Raw genomic sequence first — 23,289 nt, 5'->3', positions numbered from 1 at the left:
ATTAATACATTGTATTGATTAGATCAAGACCCCTGACAGTTATTTGTAGAGATACCATCTGGCTGCTGTTCGAATTCCTTCACCAAAAACAGGACGTGACATGTTATTAATCTCAACTCTCTAAGTATAGACAGTTGCCTTTTCTGCTAAACCGCATTTTACCATTCCGTAGGAGATGGAGGCAGACCTGAAGGGTGCTGAAATTAAGGTTATTACACAAATTGAGCCATATGGTCCAAATATTTCAGCAAGAAAATTGCCAGGCAATAAAAATTGCTCCTGCCTTCCTAATGGTGTAAATTACAGTTTAACCATGGCTCTAATGATGTCCTTCTGCCGCGCTTAACTACTGTTACATGAAGGACATTGTTTTAAAAATATAAAAAACAAGTAAATGCCAGCAGCGTGTTTTACAATCTGTTAGTGTGTCATTAAGAACACTGTCAGAATTACATAAACATAATGGCAGGCAACCTAGCATACAAAAGAACGAGTATGGAAATAGAAAGTGTCTTGAAAACTCCTTTAGCTCTGTAATGTCAAGAGCCCTTTCCCTTCTGGAACTTTTCCAGTATGGGAAAACGTGGCTGGTAATTTATTCCAGTTCTCACACAGGCTCTAATGGAGATTTAAAAACAGAAGAAAAAAAAAACCTGAATATACGGATGCATTTTGAACAGGTGACAATGGAGAGGTGTAAATTTACTATCGCATTATACTGTAACTGTATATAAAGTTAACTGGGTATGAAAAAGGAATCCAAGATGCAAGCCTCTTTTCAAACTGAAGCATTTTTTTTATTCTTTGGGATCATAATGGGACTTTCTGTTGTTTTTCAGACTGTTTGGAGAATTGCAGAGTATTAAAATGGTTTCAAAGCTCAAAAGCTCTGTGAATTTTACTAACAGAGCTAGCAATCCTAAAAAAAATGTTTATTAAAAATAGCTGTAAGTTATTTGTTACTAAAAAAAAAAAGAAAGTACTTATCCAGTCAGCAGATGGATTACTGATTCAGATGATTCATCATACCGTGTGAAAATTAAATTGTAAATAAATAAAGTGAATAATTGGCCACTCATCCAACTATGAACAAAGGAAACACTCTGAGATGGCCATACAGAGAGGAAGAATCACGTAGGTTTATAATAAATACTATTTGGAATATTTAGTTTGACCACTTCTACTTTAAACCATGTGCAGAGTTTAAGAGTTCATGTATGCCAGATTTCTTGGTAAAATAACCTGGTACAGCCATGTTACCAGCCTGGCATCTGGCTGACCAGGCGCAGGGCACTGGTTCGGGGAGGTGCACTTAGAGCGCTCCGTACCAGTAGTTTTGTAGAAGTGGCTGCTGGAAACCAAGGGGTCCTGTGCCCCACCGCTGCCGCCCCTCTCTCCCTTGGGCCATGTTGCTCTGGGTCTGCTAAGCAGGCAGAGCTGCTGCTTCCCCTGCCCGTGCACCTCTGAAGACAAAATCTTCCACACCCTTGCAAGGGCACCCAGTTCCTGCTAGATCTTCATGCTGGTTGAAATGTATTTTGACAATGATGAAAACACAAGTGAGTGATGTCGAACAGATGAGTGGAAGAAGGGAGATTGTGAATTAGCTGGCTGGGTTGGCTGGTTGGTGAATGAGCTGACAGGCAGCTCTTGCATTTGTCTTCAAACCTAGCACAGTTTCTGAATTGTGTGAGGATCTTATTTGTGTGTGGAACAGGGAAAAGATGACAGGGGACTTTTGACAAATTTAAAACGTCCCCAAACCAGACAGTTTATCAGATTCAATAGAGTTCAAAGCAGTCTTTGTATCTGTCCTTCCTGCTTCTCAGTACCAGTACAATCACAAATGAAAGCACTAAAACATAAGTAATTCGTGGCCGGTTGGGTTTTGCTCCAAAGAAACTGAAGGCAGAAAGCAGTAGACTCTTGTGAGGATGGTAGTCTGAAAACTTCCTATATACAATCTGTGGGGGTGTTTACATACATGTAGTCTGTATTAGGAGGAAACAAAGTCCAATTTATGAGTTTATTCCATCACACACTGCAAGTATTTGCCTCGGCACCTTGAATTTTTTATCTAACCAAAGTTACAGAAATCCGTGGCAAACGGGATCTGGAACTTCTAAGTCTATTTTTCTCTATGCACAAGAGAGAGATTTTTTTATTTAACGATAGAAACTGTATAGTATTTTTAAATCTGTTTCTTTAGCACTCCTCCATTAAAATCTCTTCAGTCTTTAAAGAGAGAGATTGGTACAGATGTCCTTCCACCAGCATCTGACAGGCTGGAATATTTGGAAAGGATATGCTCATTGAACTGCTTTATGAGTGCCAAGAAAAGCTAGGAGCATGGAGAGAAGGTTTCTACCCATGAAGTGGAAGGCTTGCTGGTAAAAAACCCTGCCAAAGTTCCTACCAGATTCAGAGAAATTTTTCTCACCTTGTTAACAGGTGCCATGTTACAGCTTTAGGGCATCAAACATCATCTGTTACACCTGTGGCAACTGCAGGCTGCTTTACTCCCTCCACCAAAACTGTGGAAACTGCTTCTTCCTCCATTCCTTTGCCTCCATAAGCCTTCCTTTCTAAGAACCCACTTAGAGAGTACAATGAGTGATAAAGGGAGCAGGAATTCATTTCTGCCCTGAGAGTCTAGTAGAAAATAAATTCTGTCTTTTTCAGATTTTTGTCAGGAACTTGTTCCTATTTCCAGATGTTCTGTGGCTCCTGCAGTCCTTACAACAGGCAGGACGCTGCTACAGTCAGGTAATGTGCTTTAAAGGTCTTATGTTACTGGAGGCTGTGTAGTTACACAGGCAAAGCTTTAGGAGGCAAACACATGTCCACTTAAGGCAACCTATGATGTGCAAGAGCAGCAGCTGGACCTGCAGCACAGTACCCTTCACTAAGTTCTTTGACTTTGCAGCTGTAGGATGTCTTTTTAAACTGATCCATGGCTTCTCCACCTTCCTTCTTTATGTAGCACCTATGTCTTTTAAACACTTCTGTGCCCACACCACCCTAACATATAAAGATGATGTTACTGCTGGGGTATGGCCTATCTGAATGAAACCCCTGGAGTATGTGTTGACTGTGAGCCAAAAGGACTCCAAGGAGTTGTATACTCACAACAGGAAGACGAAGAGAGGTCCCAGCATCTGTTTAGCCTACTCATTTTGCTACTAAATTTTGCTCCAAGCATTTTTCCAAGTCTGTGTCCTACAGGTTTGAATGCGCCGATTCTTTTTTCCCATTCAGAGTAGAGTTCCTAGCCTGAGCCAAATCCTCCACGCAATGTGGAGATGCTACTCTAGTGCCTGCAAAAAGGGCACCAAGTTTACAATTGCCCTACAAAATCAGAACTGCAAATGCAGATTTAATATAGCAAGAGAGTAAGCGAAGTGGACTCCTTGCAGGGATAAATTTTTTGTATTTTTGCCGTAAAGAAAACTTTACTCATCACAAACAAAATGAATGAAACTTTGCCGAGCTCTTATATTTCAACAGGCTTTAAAAAAGAATTAATGAGAAGTCTGGAAGACATCTTTTCCCAGACAAAGTGAAGTATTATTCTTGTCATTATGGGATCATAAAATTATTTTTTATTGTTTTCTCTTCAGGGGTTCAAGACAGATGATAATTTAGATTTTCTCTAATGCTAGTCTATGCTAGAAATCCTAGACCCGTGATGTACCAATAGATCATGAGATTTATGCTATAGTTGTAGCTTAAGACAGTGACATATTTAAGTGCTGTGCGTAAAGTTACTGGAAAGTCCTGGCCTAAAAAGACTGAATAGAGACCCTGAGAGTAAATGAGAACAATATCACCTTTTCCACCAGGTAACACAATAATTTGAGCTGTGGTTGCTTTTAATGTCAAACACAGTGCCCCCTTTGAGGACAAATAGAGCTGAGAACATGTGGCTTTTGAAATAGATTTCTGAGACAAAAACTTGCAACAGCCCTTCAGCATACTGCTTTTTCCATCTTTCTAGTCCTGCCTAGAAGAATCATAACACTTTCAATTGCTTTGTTAACAAACCCCTGTAATGATATTTGGTTTGAGGGTGTTAATGGAAATTTGAAACCATACTGACTGGAGTAACATCATCTCAGACTGAAGATCTTTACCAATACATTAACCCGTTCATAGGAATCAGGAGTCAGGGATGTGTGCTTCAGTATTATGGATTAACTAAACCCAACCTCTGTTCTGGTTGAATGCCATCTACATACACCATTTAGTTTTGTTGTTCTACTCATGAAGATCCTGATCCAGGATCCTTGAAAAAGCAAAAGAAAGCTTCTGTTGAATTTGAAGTGTTTTGAAACAGCTGCAGTTTAACTTCTGAGGCTATCAATAATTTTTGTTTTCACCTTAAGAAAAAAGAAACTGTTCACCTGTATGATCCATTGCTGTGTGCTGATTGAAATGTTGTCACTGGCTTCTTGGCTGCTCTTTGAGTCTTAAGTGAATTTAACCAAAAATCACAGCTCTGAATTCTAAAAACTTCCTTTCGATGGCCGGTGTTGGCTAGCCTATCTAATCTGGAGAGAGAGTAAGGCTTTTCTGATGGGCTATTCAAAACAGTACTTAAACATAAACGTGATTTTCACTTTAGAGGAACCTCCCTTCCTCTGCACAGAGTATAGAGAATAAATGAAGACACCAGCTACAAAGTTTTGTGTCAGAATGTAGGAGCTCTGACCGTTTCCCATAGCGCCTCTCTTAATCTTTAAGTACTTGAATACATTTATATGTCTGGCCCAAAATGACTACACTGTGTAGTAATTTCTTTTTGAGTTGCTCATTTATAACATGCATACACGCAGCTAATCAATAGATGAGACAGTGAAACTAGTGGATTTACAAGTTAATATGCTGGAGTCAATAATGTGCTGTAAAGACGTTTTCAATTCTGAAATCAGCACAATTTGTTTTGTACTAAGCTTAACTATATACCTGTTGATTTAGCGGTCTGTTTTAATTCCCCAAGTAACTTAAATATCCAAGGATAATACAGAATCCAAACTAAACTTGTTACGCTTCAGCTTTCAAGTTATATTTTCAATATTTACATCTTTCATCATTTCAGTGGAAGTTCATCTGTCCACTGGGTTCGCTTGGTTTCAGGACATTAAACCTGCAAGCAGCTTCTCTTCCAGTTATTCTACCAAACTCTATAACCACTCTGTCTTCTTTTCAGCCTTTTTCATGGTGTGGAGTAGATTCTGAGCCTTCATATTGGCAAGACATGTTTGCTATGGGACACAACAATGTAGACGATCTTTATTGAGCCTCATTATTTTCGTCAACGGTGCAGTCCATAGCAGCTGCAATGGGAAAACAAGATTTTTGTTCCTCTTGCCACAATGTGACACAAGGGCTTTCCAGGCTACTTGTTGAGGCTTTCCACTAGTATACAACCAGTAGGGGCAGGGATCCCTTGTAGCAACCCCCTACTCTGAACTTGGGGGAGCAACCCGCAAGTTCTGGAAGGAAGGTGTCAGATCTGTGCTGGACCTGTCAGTATTTTGAGGGGAAGCTGTGCTTTGCTGAGGAATATGTCTCCAAAGTGTACTCCTAATTATATGTCTAATCAATATCCCCTGATAATATTCAGAGGAGAGGCAGAACTTTCCTCCAGCTACTGAAGAGAGGGCGTCCCTACCTGCAGAAGCAGTGTGCGGTGTGCTTCTGGTGCGGAGCAAATCTTTTTTTCCTGGCAGGGATTGGCATAATTGGAGTGCACCTCTCTCAAACTGCTACCTGCACACCTTCATTTAATTTCAGCCAGTGTTGGAGAGCAGGTATTTACATGTAGGAATTGTAAAGCGTTAAGGGAAGGAATGAAAAAAACCTTGTGAAGGAAAGCCTTTCAAGAGATAGAGGTTTGCATGCTTTTTGGCCCATCATTTTTTAAAATTCATTTTAAAGGTGACATTTTAAGTTCAGCCACACATTCAGACTAAACTTTGGCCTTGATAATGTAGCTCCAAGTAAATTGTTTATGCTTACCTTTTAATATGTCTCAGAAGTGATTACATACAAATCAGGCAAAGTTTGAATGAAAAGCTAGAACTGTTCAGTACAGGGCAGAAAAAAAAAAAAAAGAATAAAACAGTTGAAGTAAAAACCTTTTAGTCTCCTTTAAAATGTTGCTTTTATTTTCCATTGTGTTGGCAGAAAGCGGGGATTTAAAGCTGTGAATTGCCTTGAGGCTGTGTTATCTTCCTCTACTTAGCAGCAATTAGAACTGCTCTTTCTTGCATGTGTTGGGCGAGAGAGACAAGGACTCAGAATGACTGAGAAAAGGGAATGAAGTAAGCTCGCATTTAACAATAATATGACACATCTGTTGTACCTGTATAAAATGGCATCTAAAACAATAATGCTGGTTTCCTGAAGCTGCATAGAGTAACACAGGGAGATATCCTGAGACTTAATTAATGTTTGTAACATGATGTGAGGTCCTATGATGAAAAGTCATGTAGAACTGCAAAGTCCTAATTTTATGGAGCACAACTGACATTCAGTGGCATTTTCAAGGAAACTGATGTGGGAGTTCACCTGCAATCTATGTTAAGATTTAGATTGTCCTTGTACAAGTCCCCTTAAAGGTTTTCTGCAAACTTTTTTTTTTTTATCTTTGCATTTCTTTTTCCCCCCATTATGGCTGTTGAGCTGTGCAAAGGCAAAAAATGAAAACAATTGCTTTTACAGGGGAAAAAATAAGGAGGATTTTATTTACCAAAACCACAGCCAAACTATTTTTCAAATTTTACAGAAAATAGAAACCTTCAGGTACTACGCTCAGGTCATTTTAAGATCAGATGGGAGAAGTTTTAAAATGTTCAGAGCCGCTTGTCTTCACAATATCATGTATCATATATGATGTAATTTAAAAGGAGATTCAGTGGTGTATGGCACAGATATATGTAGTTACAAATGTTATGGAGGAGCAATGTGAATGCTTGAAAAACAAAACTTCAAGTGAAACCAAAAGCCGCAACAGTTGATAATGACGAGGGCATGTTCTTTCTACAGCAAAGCAAAACTGATTGCTACAAGATACATTGAGTTGAGAAGTTCAGGTATGTAAATTATCCATTTTTCAGGATAACAAACACATCCACAATTTCATTACATTGTTTTAAAATTACAGAAGCCCTTCTGCAAAACATCTGCCACCTGAACATTACTAAAAGAAAAAAAGATTTGAGACTAAGACGACACCAACTGCACTGATGTAGCAGTCCAGATTTTGTTTGTTCTGACAAAAGCATCTAACTTCATTCTGGACATCAGCCAATATATCAAATGGAAAATACGGTTTATGGCATTGGGAAAAATATAACATTAACCCCCTAATGCTCCATATTAAGGGTTGTACCCCCTACCATTTGCAGGTTTGAGCCCTTAGGCTCTAGCTGCTGTTTTACAGCAGCAGTGGTTTTTCTTTCTTTTGCCATGCCTACAGACGACATAGAACAAATCCAACATGCTAACAAATAGTGGATGGAAAGTTGCTGCTCAGCAGGAGCACTATGTGTGGTACTTATTTTAAGCATATTCCTGGAGTTCAGCTGTATGAGTGCAATAGTTGTAATGTAGAGATAGATAAAAACCCCGGCAGAGTTTGTGTGCTTGCCTTTCCTAGCTTTTTACCTTCCCTGAAGGCACGCTTCTATCCCAGATTATAAAGCTCCACCTGAAGGACCATTCATTCCCATTCTCCTTGTGACTAAGGTAGACTCAACACATTGCAAGTTCTGCAGTGCCTTGATGAGTTTATGCAGATTCCAGATTACGCAAGTGTTTGAATTTGGAACATCAAAATAACCTCCCAGCTAAGTCCTGTAGTGTTTGACATTCTTTAATATGATGCTGGATTTCATATACCGTGAAGTCTTTGCTGATGTCTCTGCTCTATCCTCTCTCACTCTGATCAGCTCTCCACAAAGCATGCCCCACTCAGCTAAAGATCAAACTTACAACGTACGTCCATTTTACTGAGGGTAACTCATAATTGCTTTTCAGTGGGGTTTAAATGTTTTACCTCATGCTTTATAGTATCTCAGATAAATAGCATTAACATTTTTCCTTCAGATTCTGCCTGTCATTTTGAAGAGAAACAGAATCTAGTTCTTCATATCCAGAATGACTATCGAAACCAAAAAGGATCAGTCAGGTTAAGTAAGGATAGCACATTTGAACTGACCAAAAACAAATTTTGGAGAAAACAGTCCTGTCAGGTATCTAGTTTATTAAAAAAACATCTTTTTTCCTCTTTCTTTCTCCATCACTTTCTCATGATGAGGATTAATAAACGTGGTTTACCGTGAAAAAATGGGGGCAGGGGAGGAAGGTGCAAAACTGTGGTTTATTATACAGTAGGTCTTGTGAGTGTTGTTAGAGATAAAATATTAATGTTAGGAAAACATGTTGACATCGTCCTCTAGATGGTGTCTATAGTGGAATGTCATGTCATTGATATTTTGGTTTATTTGATTTATTTAGTCATGCAGAAAAATCTTTTTTGGGGGATTTTGGTATTTCTTAGTACAAATTAGACAAATACAGATGCAAATACATTTTTAAGAAGGTGGCGTTCAGCGATGTTTGATGGATTTGAAATACATAATTATGTAAGAAAAGGGAAAAAAAGAGAAGAAGGGAGAGGAGGAAAAGAAAGGAGAAGAGATCTTATCTGACAAGAAATAGAATGGAAAAGGCTACTGAAGTGTTGGCTTTGCCCAAAGAGGTTTTTTAAGATTTTAGCAGTAAAACTGCAACATTGCTGGTGGTTTAAGAGTGTGTACTCCTACCCAAAGGCCAACACAGTGACTGTGTGCGGCTTGTTAAATGTGCTTGATTTCATTTTAACGTGCAGTGCATCCTAGTTTTCTTTTTGGTGCTTAGCTTTCAAGTCAAAGCTGGAGATTCAGACGCCTGGTGAGACTGCAGCAGGTCCCCAGGTGTGCCAGGAAAGAAAACTGTCTACTGTGAAAATAGGCACCAGCTCCACTAAACAGATTCAGCTACATGCAATTCACAGTTCCTTACATGCTCTGCCAGAAAGGAGGAAAATTAACTGCAATGTAATATTTCTATATCAGGTATTAATTGTTGTTGTTTGCAGAACATTTTAAACTTAGATTGCTGCTGTTTCTAATGGTTTCCCCCGGTATAGTCCACATGCCCACATAGAAATGATTCAGTTATGTGCTGAGTGAAACAGGGTGTGCAAATTAGGTTTCTTATTAAAAAATTCTGCTGGCATGGTACTGTTATGAAAGACAGGAACATGGAGTTACAAAGGACAGATGATTAGTGTTCTCTGATGTCGATAGCAAAACTAACATTTGTTTTAAAAATAAACTACAAGAACCTTCTTAAAGGTGAAAAAAACCCCCAACCAAACCAACATTAAGTTTGCCAGGAATCACAACGAAAGAATATTTTAAGATCATGTAATCAAAGCTTATATTTTAATAAAGGAGCCATTTTATGTGCTTTACTTTGTAACTTGGATCTATTCTAATACACCTAAAAAATTATTTTTCCTAAATTTATTTATAAAAAAGCAAGCTCAAATATAATGAATTCCTGACTCTTATTTCCTAGCCACTGTAGAAGAAAAGACTGCATCAATCCACTGCAGGGCTGGGAAAACAAAAGTGCCTTTTCATCTCAACCAAAGATGGTTCAGAATAATCCCTGGGCAAAAATGTTTCAGAATTATTTTGTGTTTAATATATAAATGCCTGGGTTTAGTAACTTAAAAATTTAAATTTTTATTTTTATTTTTAAATTTTTATTAGTAACTTAAAAATTTAAATGTTTATTTAATTTTCTTTCACCATTCTTGGGGGTTTTATATACCATAAAAATTATCATCAATGTTACTGCTATTGAAGGCCTGTTGGGTAATATCAAATAATATAATAGTGATTTTAAATGAAAATATAGGCATTGAAAGGCAGTTTTAAAATTCTAAAATGAAATGCTGAGTTCTTAAAATGTAAAATTTTAAGAGTGTAATTTGCCCACAAAATTGACCAAAAAACGTTAAAAAAAATTTACACAAACTGGAAGGAAAATAAATTGTGCAACATCAATTTTTGGTGACAATGGAAATTCTAGTCACCTCTAAGCAAGATAATTTCTGGTAAAATTAATAACACTGGTTTCTGTTTGCCTAACCTTTGAGGTTTTTCAGTACTATCACAGGAATAATTTATATCCCAGTCCACACCACTACAGGAAGGGGGCTCACAGATTACTTGTGTATCCATAAGTTGTATCCCTGCGAATTTGAGTGTAAGGCTTTAAGAATAGAGTAGATTTGTTAAACAAAAAAACCAGTGTGCATGATACAAGCCTGAGAAGGAAGGCAAGCCAAAGGACAAGTTAGGGATTGCATATGAATGTGCACTCAGTGCAATTTTTAGAGTGAAGGCAGGGGCTAAGAAGTAGGCTGGGAAATAAGAGTGAATATCAGAGTCAAGGTGCAAGCACTCCCTTGCTTTGCAGAAAATGGCAAAGAATCTGGGTTAGATGGGGAACTGGATAAGAGGATAACACCAAAGGTGAGGATAAGCTATTTTAGTAAAACCCCAAGCATTCCCCATCACTTCTCTCACTTGTGGAAGAATCTGTTCGGCTTCCTTGATGGAGAACTTGAAAACTGTCATTGGAGGGTGGTCAGATGAACGTTCTGACTGCCAGGAGACCATAGCTTTCTCCTCCAATGTCCAGGGAGCGTTTGGCATCTCTGCCTCTGTAGACAAGGGAATGTCATAGTGAATTACCTTCCCATCATTTATGTCTGTGGGTTATGAAAGAAGAGGTTTGGTTCCCTGTATCGCTCCTACCATTAGCAGTGTGGCAACGTCTGATGCCATTGAGTTTGGAGACTCACAGAAAGAATGAGCTAGCTTTTTAATCAGATGCTGAAGATAGCTGCCAAATAGGAATTACTGTATGAAGAGAAGATAGGGAAAGAGAAGAAACCAGAGCCTAACCTTAACATGCCTGGTGATGACTTGCTGAGTTTTGATGATTACCCCTGAAGAAAGGACAGACACTCAAGCTGCCTGTTGGGGCAGCTTTTTAGTGGTTCGGAGATCTGATGTAATTGTCACATTTTGAACTCATGCCCTGAGACCTGGGCAACTGGGTAAGCTGGCCTGCCTTGAAAAAAGAGGAAAACCCATAATGACACCACTGGAAAGTGCTGCTTTATCAGATCGATAGATTCTTAAGATGACTAGGTTGTGTAGTTGTATGCAGTTTAAACATTTGTGCAGGGAGTCCACCCGCACAGAGTATTATTGACAGCTACAGATCAATGCTAATTTTTGATCATTTTCAACCTACAAAGACCTCTTGACCCGGTTGCCACCTTAGGGGCACTTCAAGTGGTCAGAAGCAATCACAGTAGGCAGTGTAAAATCATCAGACCCTTGAAGGCTGTGCAGCCTTGCCCGTGCCCAGGAGAGGAGGACTGGGAGGTAGCGAGGAAGGCAGGCACTTTGCATTATGGATGCTGCTGCCTTTGAACGGCATGAAAGACTATGCTAATTTGTTTCCAGACTTTAAGTGACTTCTGTGCTCATGAATTAAAAAATAAACAAACAAAAAAGGCAATCTGAAGCAAATCTTGACAGATACATTATTCATGATTCATGTTCTCTTGTTTTATATTTTGAAAAATGTGTTAAAACAAGGTTTTATTTTAAATAACTTTTATCCTAATTTGCAGTTGGAAGGCTAGAATTAGCCGAGGAGCGTAGTTGTTGCTGTTAACGGCAGCACGTGAATAATTTTACACAGCAAAAGCAAAGGTGTGGTCCTGCCTGGAGTAGTGGTGGTGCTGTCAGTGCTGCACAAGGGCAGGGGATGGGGCTGCGGGGGTCAGGTCATGGCAGCTGGTCACAGCTTGCCTCAGGTGTCCCTTTCTGTAGTGTTTACATCAAAAGAATGGGCTGTATAAGAGGAGTGTGAGAGTGCACACACGTAGATGGTTGTTGGATTATTCTTAATTTAATGACTGGCTGAGTGAGAGCGCTTTGCAGTAGGAGACAGAGAAAGGAGGGGATGGGCTTGTAGTCCGTCAGATTTCATGGTCGCTCAGTCTACGAACATCTTAATGTTTGCATTAAAATTTTATTTTGTTGGTTTGCTTTTAATGGTGAATGAAATCTGGACTGTTAGCAGTGTGTAAACATGGGCTATATGAGTTCATGGCTTTGCAGACAAAGACTATTCCAGGCAATAATTCCAGGCAGAATATTCCAGGCAATGATTTTGATCCTGCACCTGTTTAAGTCTGTGTTGCTGTCCGCTGAAGCCAAAGGTGCTCTCCTTTCAAGGTGTATTTTGCTATTTATATTTGACCATTCCAGCAGGTTAGTATTTCTATGCTGAAAATGTCATGGGAGGACATAAAGTAATTCTTAAAACGAATCAGTCTGCCATCCGTTCTCTTTTCAGTATCAGCCTTTGAGCTGAGCAAATTCACACATGGCAATGGCAGCAGCGCAGGGGAAGGAAACGTGGCTCTGTATTCTGGGAGTGCATCCCTTGAGCTTACTTCAAAACCAAACCAAACAAAAATACATGTAAACCATTTGTTCTTCAAGAAGTATCTGTAGGAGCTAGGGATAAAAGTCATCCCTGGAAGGAATGGTTTAGCAGTCTCCAGAGAACATGATGAACTGCAGGCAAGGAAATCCCTCCATCCTTGTTTCATTTCAAGGTGTGGTGGGGCTTGTAAATAATTAAATCTTGGGGTTTAGTTGGAAAATGGTAGAGGTTGATGAAAATATGCTGGTTTCTGTTTAAAAAGAGAAGCCCAGTTTTGTAGAATTGCTGTTACAAAAGCCCACCCCGATGATGCAGCTGATTAGAAAGCAGAGCCGTTGCTCTTTCTATGGTGTTTGTAATAACGGGTTGTACCTTCGGAGAACCTCTGTGTAGCGGTTCAGGGACAGTAATTTAATGTTGTGTGCTCCCTTCTTCCCATCCCTACCCCTGAACCATGGAATGTAAATTTTAGGCTTTTAAAAGTTCTGTTTTGAAAACCTAATAGATAACTGTCCTCATAAAAACTATTAATACAGACTACATCCAATTGTAAAGCTAATTTTAATCATGTTTTGTGCCAACATAATTTCTGATGCCAGATTTTTATGCTAAGCGTGAGCTTCAATTTGAGCTCGGTTCTTTAACCTGCAGTTCATAATTTTGCATTCGGCTGTATAGGTTTTTTGGCTATGGCAGTTTGAACGCTTCCACTTTCAAGGATCTAAGCCATAAATGTTTATTAAAAGAATCTATAATGAAATCAGTTTTGTTATTTTTTTAATGGCTGCCTTGAGTATGTTGGATGACTGAACGCACGTTGTTAATCATTAAGTACTCATGTTACAAAAAGTGTTTGATAGTATTGCCATCTAGGGGCTGAACTAAATTCTCCATACTGAAATAAACTGTAATTGAACAGGTGCTGCTATTGACAATATACATATGTTTTTGCTTTATAGCCCACATGCTTTCCATGTTTCTTATGACAAAAGATACCTCTAAATGTCCCACAGCAGCCAGAGCTTTTTTTATATATAATCTGTTCGAGGTGATTGCTATTTGCATTTGAGCTTATGCTTTTTTGGCAGTGATGACTGGGAATTCCTAACAAAGAATTATACTTTTTTGCATTATTAATCTTGCTAGTGTTTGCCCTGTTTAACAGAAAAAGGAATCATTTATCAGAAAAGTATGTTTATAATCTGTACTTGTGGCATCTTCAGATTTAATATTCATAATGGTCATTCAAATGCTGTGCTATATTTATCTAAAAGACTAACTCATTGTTGTGAGGAAATAACTATTTAAATATTTATGATCTAACTTTTAATATTTAAAAAAAGAAATTAATATTTCTTTAAAATTTGTTTCTGAGTCTGATAGCTTAACAAACGTTTAAATATTAAACAAATGGAAGTGTTAGCATTTAACAACTTAATATGACTTACTGAAACAGGGAAATTGGCTTCAGCTGTTTCTGCCACATGAAGGAAACTGAATCTCTGCACTCCCCTTCTTGAGATCTATGCAATTAATGCAAAAGTATAACTAAAAATGAGATTAAATATATGAGTGATCAGCTGAACTCCTTTCTTCCTTGCTCCTCTGATGAGACAAATCTGAACAGTCTTCCATTGAAACGTGTTACCCCTGTTCTTTGTTAGCCACTGTATCTTCTCTGGCTGTTCAAAACAACGCTACAGCTGTATTGTCTTCTTGCCAGATGGGAGTTTGCACTGAAACTCGCTTTGCCTCGTACCCGAGCGGTTTTCAGGTCTGTCTGATGCGGTTTGGGTTGAGCTGGATAAAGCTGTGAGCTACGAGGCCAGTGGCCCCTTCTGGGCATGGCTGAAGCCCCTCGGTCTGCATCCCCCCGCCCGCCCCTGTGCTGGGCTGCGGTCTGGGTGCTGGCAGGTCAGCCCTGGCCAAGCCCGGTGGGATCCATGGACAGCTGTGCTCCTCCTCGCCCCTCTTCGCTGGTGCGAGGTGGGGGTCTGGCACCCGCAGGGTCTATCCTGCCTGCCTGTGTCCCCATCAGCAGCGCGGCTGCTTCCTCCAGCCTGAAGAAACAGGGAGGGGTCTTGTAAGGTGGCAGGTTGCCCCACAATTGTCCTACCTTATGAATTTACCTCAAGTGACATCTTTACAAAGCAGGAACATAGAAACCAATTTATTCCCTCCCTCCCTCTCCTCCCCGCCCCCCTCCACTTCTAAGGGATTAGTTTGCAGTAAGGGAACAAAACTGTGCTCTTGGAAATACTGTTGTCTATCCAGTGCTCTATGTAGCTGTAACAGGAAGGCGTGCCTGTCAAACGTCACATCTACACACAGGTTGTGTAAGGACTCTGTAGAGGCAGGCATCACTCACATAGCACAGGTTTTCCCATGTGCTTGAATCCTTCATAGTACCAGGCACTTTCATCCTGGCTGAGCAAAGCTCAGACACATGCTGAACGAACTGCAAGGTGATTGCCAGCTGAGATCTGAACTGTGCAGGACTTCCCAGAAGTCAACCTCAAAGGCTCTACCATAATGATAGATGTTTTTTTGAAAGCCTAAGAGTTTCTTTTTGAGGTTCAGCTATGGAAACCCACCAAAAAATCTTGGTAACCAGATGGGGTATTCTGCAAAGCGGTCAGTAGCGACCCCAAGCTGAGACTTTTTTCCAAGTGACATAAACCACAGATGCTGATTACTTTTTTAACTAACTCAAACATCTGTATTCTTGCTTCAGGGAACAAAGCATCAGGCTCATTTATTTGGATTGAAACCTTTCACAACGTATCATGTTCATGTCATAGCTGTAAACAACGCCGGGCAGGTTTCAAGCCCCTGGACATCTGTGCGCACGTTGGAAGCATCACCCAGTGGCCTGAGCAACTTCACTGTGGAAAAGAAAGAAAACGGCAGGGCTTTGCTGCTAAAATGGTCAGAGCCTTCCCAACCCAATGGTGTGATTAAGGTAATCTTCATTTTGACACTTCACTTGATCAAAAAGGAGAAGGGAAACACTGAATATTGAATCAAAACATTTTTGCTGAAAAGGACTCACAAATGCATTATACTTTAAAATAAGACGGAAGTCCTATGTAAGCACAAGACACTCTGTGAGTGTTCTCTGCTTGTGGTTATATTAAAATGAATAATATATTAACATTCCTGTGCTACCCTACAGCTGTAAATGTTCATTTACAATGAACCAAATTGTTCATTTAACATATAGAAAGCTATGCGTGAAAGCTTATAATCTTACTTGGCATACATTAGACATCACGAAAATGTGTTTCTAGAAAACATGGGTTTGACAGAGTGTTGATCTGAAATTTGGGACTTCTTTTAGCTCAACGTTTTCAACTGAGTGTAAACCTTTACCTGCAAGATTGGCAACTAGAGGGGTTTATTTGGAGGGTTTTTTCTTAAGTGATTTGCTCTAGAATTAGCCTGTGAGAAGCTTTGTGCTAGCCCATGAGAGCCTCACAATGAGACTTGGTAACAAACAAATATAATGAAAACTGTCACTAAGTGATTTGTTACTGCACCCAAAATAAAAAAAAAAAACAAAAAACCATGAAAAATGGATCAAAACATTCCTTTTGTATCAATGATCTGTTTGTGTGCTGATTTTTACTAGTAAGGAAGTAAGATTCTGAATCATTGGTTAATAGTCCTTACCCTGTTGCAAAGATTGAGCTGTCTCATCTACCGGTTATTGAAAAAAAATGTTGATTTTTTGTTTTTTTCTTTTGTCCTGGCTTCTGTCCTTTCTTCCCTCCCTGCCTTTTTTTTTAATTTTTCCTTTCTTTATTTATTCACCAGACCTACAATATTTTCAGTGATGACAACCTGGAGTACAGTGGTTTATCTCGCCAGTTCCTCTTCAGACGCCTGGAGCCATACACTCTCTATACCCTGGTACTGGAGGCTTGCAGCGTGGCAGGCTGCACTCGTTCCCCACCCCAGCCGGTCCGGACAGGTGAGGCACCCCCAGCATCTCAGATGGCACCTGTAATCCAGGCAGTGAACGCTACCAACATTGAACTGAGCTGGTTGCAGCCAATTAGTCCAAATGGAAAAATAATTCGCTATGAAGTTATTCACAGATGCACAAAAGAAAACGCTGCAGGGTACAAAGCAACAACAGAAGACGAGAAAATTGTTTTCACAGAATATAACACTGAAAGTAACGCATTCATATATAATGATAAAGGTTTACAGCCGTGGACAAGGTATGAATATAAAATACGCACCTGGAATGCTGCAGGCTACGCTGACAGCTCCTGGACAGTGGCAAAGACTAGTCAGACTGCCCCAGAAGGTCTCGCTGTCCCCAGGTTATCCTTGGTGTCGGTAAACCCCCGTAAAGTGCTCATCTCATGGGCCTCCCCAGCACAGCCCAACGGTATTCTTCAGTCATACAGGCTGCTAAAGAATGACGTTCAGTATCCTTTCAGCTTTGACGCTGCTACTTTCAACTACACAGATGAAGATTTACTGCCCTATTCAACGTATACTTACGCGATAGTTGCCTGCACGATGGGAGGCTGCTCTACCAGTGAACCAGCTGCAATACAGACGCTGGAAGCAGCTCCTGCCTTCGTGGACCCACCATCTCTGCAGGCTGTCAGTGCCACTCAAATTAATGTGTCTTGGACACCTCCTCAAATACAAAACGGAGATATCACCAAGTATATCTTGAAATTAAACAATGAAGAGTATTATCCTGGCAAAAGTTTGCAGATGTTGGTTTCTAATCTGCAGCCTTACACCCAGTATGATTTTGCATTGGTTGCCTGTACTGCGGGGGGCTGCACATCTAGCATATCCCAGTCAGTGATGACCATGGAGGCTCCACCATTAAATATGGAAGCTCCCAGGCTACTTGTCATGGGCTCAGAGTCAATTGAAATCACATGGAAACTTCCAGCTAACCCCAATGGTGAAATCACAAGCTACGAGCTAAGGAGGGACGGTCTACTTGTTTACTCAGGTCTGGAAACTCGGTATCTTGATTTCACCCTAATGCCAGGCATGGAGTACAGCTACACTGTCACTGCAAATAACAGTCAAGGGAGTGTGACCAGCCCGTCAGCTCAGATAAAAACCAACCCCTCTGCTCCATCTGGGATGTTGCCTCCTAGGTTGCAGGCATGGTCTTCAAAGGAGATTTTGGTGGCCTGGGATCCTCCTATCAAAGTAAATGGTGACATCAGAAATTACACAATCTCAATCCACAAGCCTGCTGAAACAGGAAAGAAAACTGTTGACTTTGATGCATCTCAGGTTTCCTTTCTGAGACGGTCATACATAGTGGCAGAGCTACAACCTTACAGTAGGTAAGTCTGGAAGACCTCATTTGTTGAATAAATGCTGCGGGGTGGTTCAGTGGGCTGGCAGCCAGTTCAACCATCTTGTTTAAACAGATAGTCAAACCCATGGGGTTTTATTGTCTAGAAAGCACATGATAAAACCAGGATTATTTTTTTTTTAGTTTGTAGTAACACCAGCTATATATCATCTTGACAAAGTGCATAGGGTTGGCACAGGTTGCAATTAATACAAGGAGTAATTCAGCACTCTGCTGTAGACTCCAAAACCTGCAATCTTGTATTTGTGTATCTTTTACAAGATGTCTGCATTCAAGAATAAATAGGGCTTTATTTGACAAAGTTCATGGTGAGAAGACTAAAGACCTGTTGGCTAGCCCATTCACAGCGTAGCTGGGCTAAAATTAATGAAGTCACACCAGGAATACGCTCACACCCTTGAGCCGAAAGCAAACAACTTGTGTTTAAGTGAGAGCTAAAACTTAAGAGGGTGTACCAGACTCTGCTACAGAAGGGGCACACTTGATATTGAAGTAATATCTTCCCCACTAATTCTTGATTATTTATCTGACCTTTCCTTATGTATTTGTGTAGGCATAATTTGTGTGTCTTACATGGTTGATAAGTCTGTCTACTATTTACATGTAACTAATCTAAATCCAAAGAGAGGAGCATAATAGAGTGAAGCTCTATAGCTCTCAAATGATATCCAAATCATATCATACAATGAATCATCATTTTGATTCATATCATCAAAATCAAAACAATTTTGAACATTTGACTCCTGCAGATGTTAACTCCAGTCTGGGGAAAAAAAAAGAAAAAAACCCACCAAAAACACAACCGAAACCAAAACAAATGAAAACCCAGAAGACAGCATTCTTCCTTTTTACTGAAAAAAGGCACAGCATATAATCTGCATGTTTATACAAACTGTTTTCTATTTAAAAATGCCAAAGACCAAGAGAAATTAAGAAATCCCCCAGATCTCATGCACATTCTATGTTTGTATTTGCAGTGTTTTAATCACTTCATTCCTGATTTGTGTTCCCAAAGGTATGAAATACAGCTCCAAGCTTGCACAGAGCTGGGCTGTGCCTCCAGTGAGTGGGCATCGGTACGGACGCTGGAGGCACCCCCAGCAGTGCAGCCTGCCCCTCTCATAGAAATACAGACAGCGGCTGGGGGCTTCCAGCCCACTGCTTCTGTCCTCTGGACTGGCCCGCAGCAGCCAAATGGGAAGATTTTATACTATGAACTTTACAGAAGGCGAACGACTCAAGCCCACGTAAATTTAGACCTTGCACTTGTTTACAACGGTTCTTCAACCTCTTTCAAAGATGACAAGTTGCTGCCTTACACAGAATATGAATATCAGGTGAGACTCTGATTATCGTTTCAGTACACTTTGAGAACCTTACTTTACATGTACAGTGAACATCTCAATTCTAATGTTAATAGTGTTGTGAAACCTGAATGATTGTTGTTAATGTATTTTAAATAGTTGAGAAGCTGAAAATAATTTTGCACAAGTAATAGATCCATTCAGCATTCATTTTTCTTTGGCTTAATCGTAAATGCCTGAGTTTCTTGTATGTTAATTGTTTGTGTACCATCCAGAGCTCTTGCAAGGCTCCAATGTTATGTAAGAAGTGGGAAATTCTAGTTCCTAAAACGCACCTTCATTTCATTCGTTTTTCTTTCTTTTTCCATCCTCTCTCAATCTATTATGAATTTATTTTTATTTTATGATCCTAAAGTAGTTTACTAGACCAGTGTTGTTTTCTCTTTAAATTAGATGTAGGATCATGTGCAGTTTTCCTGGGTGGTTCAAAAGTGTATTTGTTGTTGATGGTTGGTGTTACTGTTGCATGTCAGTATTTTTTCTATTGTTTTTCTTATAAGGCTAAGATAAAGGAAGGAGACCAGTTCTGCCATTCTTTCACCTGGAATTGTTTTCCATGTCAAAGTTGCAAGTTCTAGTGTCATTATTTTGTCATGCAGTACCTAGTGATAATGTAGGGTTTTACTTTATTTCAGCCTATGAATTAAGAACTTTGTATTTGTAACCATCTGAAATCTTTCCCTTTTTTATGAGTTAGTGGAATTTAGACCCTTATAAAAAAAAAAAATCCTCGAATTGGTTGTTTCTAAAAGTAAAAGTAAGGACGAGGTTGATTTTTTTCAATGATCTAATGATTTTTTTAATGTCTATGAATAGCCATGTTTACATGCCACCGAACAGGATACCACTAAGCCTTGCTACTGATTCCGTACACAATATTTGTGCACATGATATGTCTTGAAGATGCATTTGGCAATGCTCAAAAACCTTCATCACCTTTAAAAAAAAAAAAAAAAAAGTGTTCAAGCACGGATTTGTTTTGATGTATATGAAACACAGTGTGTTCCACCTCTTGAGCTTCTGCAAGATGGTGGCAATCTTTCTTTTATGATCTTTTTTACATTTGCTTTATAGGATCACAAGGTAATTTAGGTTGGAAGGGCTCTCAGGAGCCCATCCAGTCCAACTTCCCGCTCAAAGCAGATCAGGTAAGAGGTCAGGTGAGGTTGTGCAGGGCTTTATCCAGTTACATCCTGAAAACCTCCAGGGAGGGAGACTGTATAACCTCTAGGGGAAGTCTGCTCCACTCCACAAAGACTGTCATTGTGAAAAAGTTTTTTTTGTTATGTTCAGTCTGAACCCCTTTTGCTTGAACTTATACCTGTTTTCTCTTGTCCTCTTCCACCACGTACCATTGTGAGGAACTTCTTGTTAGCCTGTGGGTAGGTGCTGGGGGACTGCCATCAAGTCTCTCCAAAGCCACCTCTTCACCAGGCTGAACAAGCCCCAGTTCCACAAAGGCCATGGTCTCCAACCCCCTGATTACCTTGGTAGCCCTCTGGTGAACTTGCTCCAATTTATCGATCTCTCTCTTGTATTCAGGGACCAAAACAGAACAGACACTAAGTAAAGGCATGTAATCACTTCCTTTAATTGTCTGGCTGTGGTCGTGTTAAACAGCTCAAGATGTTGTTGGCCATCTTTGCTGCCAGATGACACTGCTGGGTCATGTTCAGCTTTCTATCTCTTAAGACCTCTAGGTCCTTTCCAGCAGAGGTGCTCCTTAGCGGGTCAGTCCCTACCCTGTAATTCTGCAAAGACTTACTCTTTTGCAGGAGCAAATCTTTGCATTTGTCTTGCTGAAATTCATAAAGCTGATGATGATCTATTCCTCTAGGCCCTTCTGAACAGCAGACCCGCTCTTCAACGTATCAACTGGTCCCCCATCTGCAAATTTGATGAGTGTGCACTGTACAGGTCAGGTTCTTTGGTAGCTCTGCTCCACTGCTACTGTTGTATTCTTTTTAGTAGCCAGAAACCTTGAAGAATTAAATCTAGAAAGTTGTTTTATCACATTAGTCTATCCAGCTGCTCTGCGTACATGTGTTGTAGACTCACTGAGTCATGTCATTTGGAAGGGACATCCAGAAGGCATCTGGCCTAGCTCCCTGCTTGAAGCAGGTCTAGATAGAGCAGGCTGCTCAGGGCTGTGTCCAGCTGAGTTTTAGATCAAGTTCTGCATCCTTGGACCTCCAAGGATGGAGATTGTACAGCCTGTGTGGGCACCCTGTTCTAATTTCTGACTGCATATCTTTTCTATTTGCATCTAATTGCCTTGTTTCAGCTTGTGTCCCTTGCCTCTTGCTCCATTACTGTCAGAGTCCCAGGTCCTGGAGGGAGGACTGCAGTGGCTTTCTTCATAAATCAGTTCTAGCAGCTCCAGTTTGGGTAAGAAAGGACTCTGAAGGGACAGTTATAAAACTATTGAAAAGAGAGCCTAGGGTGCTACTAGAAAAGTGTAGTCACTGCAGTATTCATAAAGCCCTTCTCTGCTTGACAGTCACAATCCTCTTTTTCTCCTCTGTATGTTTCTGGATTGGCAGCATGTCTGTAAGGTAACAGTCAGTGTGAGAAGTGGAGCGTCATCGTAGAATCATAGAATGGTTTGGGTTGGAAGGGACCTTAAAGATCATCTAGTTCCCACGCCCCTGCCATGGGCAGGGACACCTTCCACTAGACCAGGTTGCTCAAAGCCCCATCCAGCCTGGTCTTGAATGCCTCCAGGCATCAACAGCTTCACTGGGCAACCTGTTCCTGTGCCTCTCCACCTCATAGTGAATAATTTCTTCCTTATATCTAACCTAAATCTACCCTTTTTCAGTTTCAAGCCATTCCTCCTGGTCCTGTCACTTATGTGCCCTTGTAAAAAGTCCCTCTCTAGCTTTCTTCGAGGCCTCTTTAGCTCCTGGAAGGCCGCTGTAAGTTCTCCTCAGAGCCTTCTCTTCCCCAGGCTGAACAACCCCAGCTCTCTCAGCCTGTCTTCACAGGAGAGGTGCTCCAGCCCTCTGATCATCTTCATGCCCCTCCTCTGGACTCACTCCAGCAGGTCCATGTCCTTCTTACCCTGGGGGCCCCAGAGCTGAACACAGCACTCCAGGTGGGGTCTCACAAGAGTGGAGTAGATGGGGAGAATCACCTCCGCCGACCTGTGGGCTGCGCTTATTTTGATGCAGCCCAGGATTCAGTTGGCTTTCTGGGCTGCAAGCAGACATTGCTGGGTCATGTTGAGCTTCTTGTCCACCAGCACCCCCAAGTCCTTCTCCTCGGGGCTGCTCTCCACCCATTCTCCACCCAGCCTGTGTTTGTGCTTGGGATTGCCCCGACACAAGTGCAGGACCTTCCACTTGGCCTTGTTGAACTTCATGAGATCTACACAGGCCCACCTCTCAAGGCTGTCAAGGTCCCTCTGGATGGCATCCCTTCCCTCCAGTGTGTTGACCAGAGACACAGCTTGGTGGGTTTGGCAACCTTGCTGATGGTGTATTCAATCCCACTGTCCGTGACAAAGATGTTAAACAGTGCCAGTCCCAGTACCAACCCCTGAGGAACGCCACTTGTCACTGGTCTCCACTTGGACATCCAGCTGTTGACCCAACTCTTTGAGTGTGGCCATTCAGGCGATTTCATATCCACCAAGTGGTCCATCTATCAAATCCATGTCTCGCTAATTTAGAGACAAGATTTTTCAGGCAGGACAGTATTAAATGCTTTGCGCAAGTCTGTTACTTTGTGCTGAAGGAAATGATGAGCATCTGTGAGCTGACTGCTGCTTATTGCTGATTGCAGCCAACATTACTTGATTTCCTCCAGTTACTTAATAACATCTTCTTGAACCTAGCCGTACAGGAAATGCTGCAATAATACTCTCCAAAGCAAAAATGATAATTACTCAAAGACTGAAAATTTATTGCACTTAAAATATATAAGGGGGATATATTTTCCAGTTCTCACTTCTCTTGTGATGAG

General features: G+C 40.6%; 1 protein-coding gene across 1 annotated transcript in view; it reads left to right on the top strand.

The window, feature by feature from the left end:
- The window catches only part of USH2A (usherin), a 390,454-nt gene that overhangs the window by 344,619 nt on the left and 22,546 nt on the right, over positions 1–23,289 (top strand). Inside the window, 3 exon segments of the mRNA XM_027788579.2 lie at positions 15,329–15,556; positions 16,411–17,927; positions 18,975–19,296. Coding sequence (XP_027644380.2) covers positions 15,329–15,556; positions 16,411–17,927; positions 18,975–19,296 — 2,067 coding nt within the window.

Source organism: Falco peregrinus, chromosome 11, assembly GCF_023634155.1.
Source record: "Falco peregrinus isolate bFalPer1 chromosome 11, bFalPer1.pri, whole genome shotgun sequence".
Taxonomy (NCBI): Eukaryota; Metazoa; Chordata; class Aves; order Falconiformes; family Falconidae; genus Falco; species Falco peregrinus.
The sequence above is the reverse complement of the archived record's forward strand: the minus strand, read 5'-3'. Positions and strand labels throughout refer to the sequence as shown.